At 43.2% G+C, this 2,503-nt stretch overlaps 1 protein-coding gene across 1 annotated transcript; it reads right to left on the bottom strand.

The window, feature by feature from the left end:
• Positions 1–11: 11 nt before the first annotated feature.
• hoxa9b (homeobox A9b) lies at positions 12–2,291 on the bottom strand. Its single transcript, XM_023403097.2, has 2 exons — positions 845–2,291; positions 12–268 (listed from the first exon to the last, which is right to left on the bottom strand). The coding sequence occupies exons 1-2, from the start codon at positions 1,359–1,361 to the stop codon at positions 30–32; spliced, it is 756 nt and encodes a 251-aa protein (XP_023258865.1). The 5' UTR covers positions 1,362–2,291; the 3' UTR covers positions 12–29.
• Positions 2,292–2,503: the final 212 nt, after the last annotated feature.

Here is a 2,503-nt window from a genome sequence, read left to right as displayed (position 1 = left end):
CCCTATTCCACCATCAGTTCAAAAACCAGTTAACTGTCTCTCCGCCGGTCTTTGTTTTCTTTCTTCATCTTCATCCTGCGGTTCTGAAACCAGATTTTCACCTGCCTCTCGGTCAAATTCAGGAGCCTCGCTACTTCGTATCTACGATCCCGAGGGAGGTACATGTTAAACAGAAACTCCTTTTCCAGTTCGAGGATTTGGTGCTTTGTGTATGGACAACGCTTTTTTCTGGTGGGCTTCGCGTGAAGCCAGTTGGATGATGGGTTATCTGGAAACAAGGGGGGGGGGGGGGTTAAAAACCATGAGAGAAGAAGAGTTAATGCTCCCACAGTATAGGATTCAAAAAGCAAGAGTAGTGTGTTGACTTTAGTGTGTGTGTGTTTGTGTGTGTGTGTGTGTGTGTGAGTGTGTGTGTGTGTGTGTGTGTGTGTGTGTGTGTGTGTGTGTGTGTGTGTGAGAGTGTGTGTGTGTGTGTGTGTGGGGGGGGGGTGCATGTTCCTCCTGGCAAGATCATATATTTGTAAAGGAATCGTTTTGGTTAATTTTCACTTTGCTCTGAGCAATTTGAGGACTGAAACCTGACCAGATTCCTTTGGAAATATGGTGTAACTGCACAGTGGAGTGTGTCAGCCACGTTGGACAATATGCATCTTATTATTTTGGCACTGAGCTCTGCGACTATCTCTGCGATCCTAAACCATATTGGCTATAACATTCATTTCCATATACTAAACCAGACCTGTGACATCCGATATAATTCCTCCAAATCTTCAGGCAAAATTTCACTCATGTAAATCAGTCCATGAGGTGAGAAGAATAAAAAGTAAAACACCGCATTGCTTACTTGCATCTGTCTCCTTCGTTTCCTCCGCTGACGGGCTGTCGACAGTGCGTTTAGACGTGGATGTGGTTTCGCAGGGAATCTCCGCAAGGGACGTTCCGTTTTCAATGTCAGACAAAAGAGGTGTGTGCGTCTCCAAAGTTGTGCATTCAGCATTCCCAATCAGAGGCTCGGGTTTTATATCATAATGCATGGCTGTCGATGGTAATCCCGTCAAACACAGGGACGCAGAGACCGGGTCCAACGCCCAGGAGCGCGTAAACATGCCATCGCTGTCCCCGCTTGTGTAATGGTGATGTATATAGGTCGGAGTGGCTGTGTTTGGATGGTGGGCCGACACGGGACTCCAAGATCCGCCAAAAATAGAAGATTTCGCCTGCAAAGGACAAGACTCCTGTCCGCCATATTCGGTGAGCATCGCCTGCTCCACCCCTGCAGCTGATGAGTACCTCGGTGCCATATCTTCCTGCTCGGGAAGAACACGCGAGTCAACATAATAACTCGTTCCCAACATCGACATTGCAAAAAAAAAAATGCAGAAGGAAAATAACAATAATAATAATAATAATAATAATAATAATACTAACGCGTTATAATCCTGCAATCTCTAGAAAAAAAGATTCATTGCATGGTGTAATGTGCTGCTTTCCTGCACCAGCTTGGAGCTCAATGCGTCCAGTAAGTTGAACCTTGCCCAACACTGGATAGGGTGCCCCCAAACACGTGACCGTGGGACAGAACAATAAATAATAAATCAGCCTGCTGCTCAACTAAATGGCCACCATTTTCCCCACCATATTTTAATAGCAAATCCCCGCGCCTTTATTGGGAAATATTTCGTTTTATAAGCAATAAACGTTCAGATTTTTGTCAAAAGATCTTATGTTAGTGTGATCAAACATGGGTATCATTGGGGGCCTAATACTGGCTACTTTAAAGCATCCATTTGTGAAACAAGCTCTTCACTTTAAAAGATTGTATATTCATAAAAACCTAATGGGATTATTTATTCGCCAGAATAATATGAAAAGTTTATGATAATGTAATGACCTCCTACAATAAAAGAAAATCTGTTAGTAGCTGGTATGTGCAACATTTTCAAGACTTTTTCAATAAGATAAAAGAAGCAAAGATGTGTTTAAAGAACCGGTGGATTTTATAATATCTAAACATATGAAGGGACAGTTTCTAAACTGCACATTGCTGTGTCTGCAGGGTTGTGGGTCCACTTTGAAGGCAATCTAAAACGGAAAGTGGGGTGAGGTTATTTGGGTGCTATATAACAGTCCTTTTTATCACGGGCAATTGGGTTGTTTTTCTTAAGGTTACAACCTGGCTGTCTAAGCTAAATATCACCAATAAAGCTCAGCCTTTGTGTCCTTTCTCTGGCTCAAGCAGACGCATCCGGCATTTCCTACGGCGAGGCAACTGGCAGACTGCAATGATCATAACCGAGGCCTTGTCTGTCCTTTCCTCTGTCTGTCCTTTTCCCCTCCTATACAAGCCTTAGGTTAATCCTTTCTTTTCCCAGCCTGCATCTTTACTTCCTGTTTGTCACATCACACACGTGCGCTGAAAAAATAAAAGCCTTCACAGAGATAGTCTGAAATTGCAGACGTGGTGAAAAATTTGTATCTGTGAAAATAAATCTGAGCATATTCA

Source organism: Seriola lalandi, unplaced genomic scaffold (assembly GCF_002814215.2).
Source record: "Seriola lalandi dorsalis isolate HSWRI2012SDOR001 ecotype SW California unplaced genomic scaffold, Sedor1 jcf7180002054062, whole genome shotgun sequence".
Classification (NCBI taxonomy): Eukaryota; Metazoa; Chordata; class Actinopteri; order Carangiformes; family Carangidae; genus Seriola; species Seriola lalandi.
The sequence above is the reverse complement of the archived record's forward strand: the minus strand, read 5'-3'. Positions and strand labels throughout refer to the sequence as shown.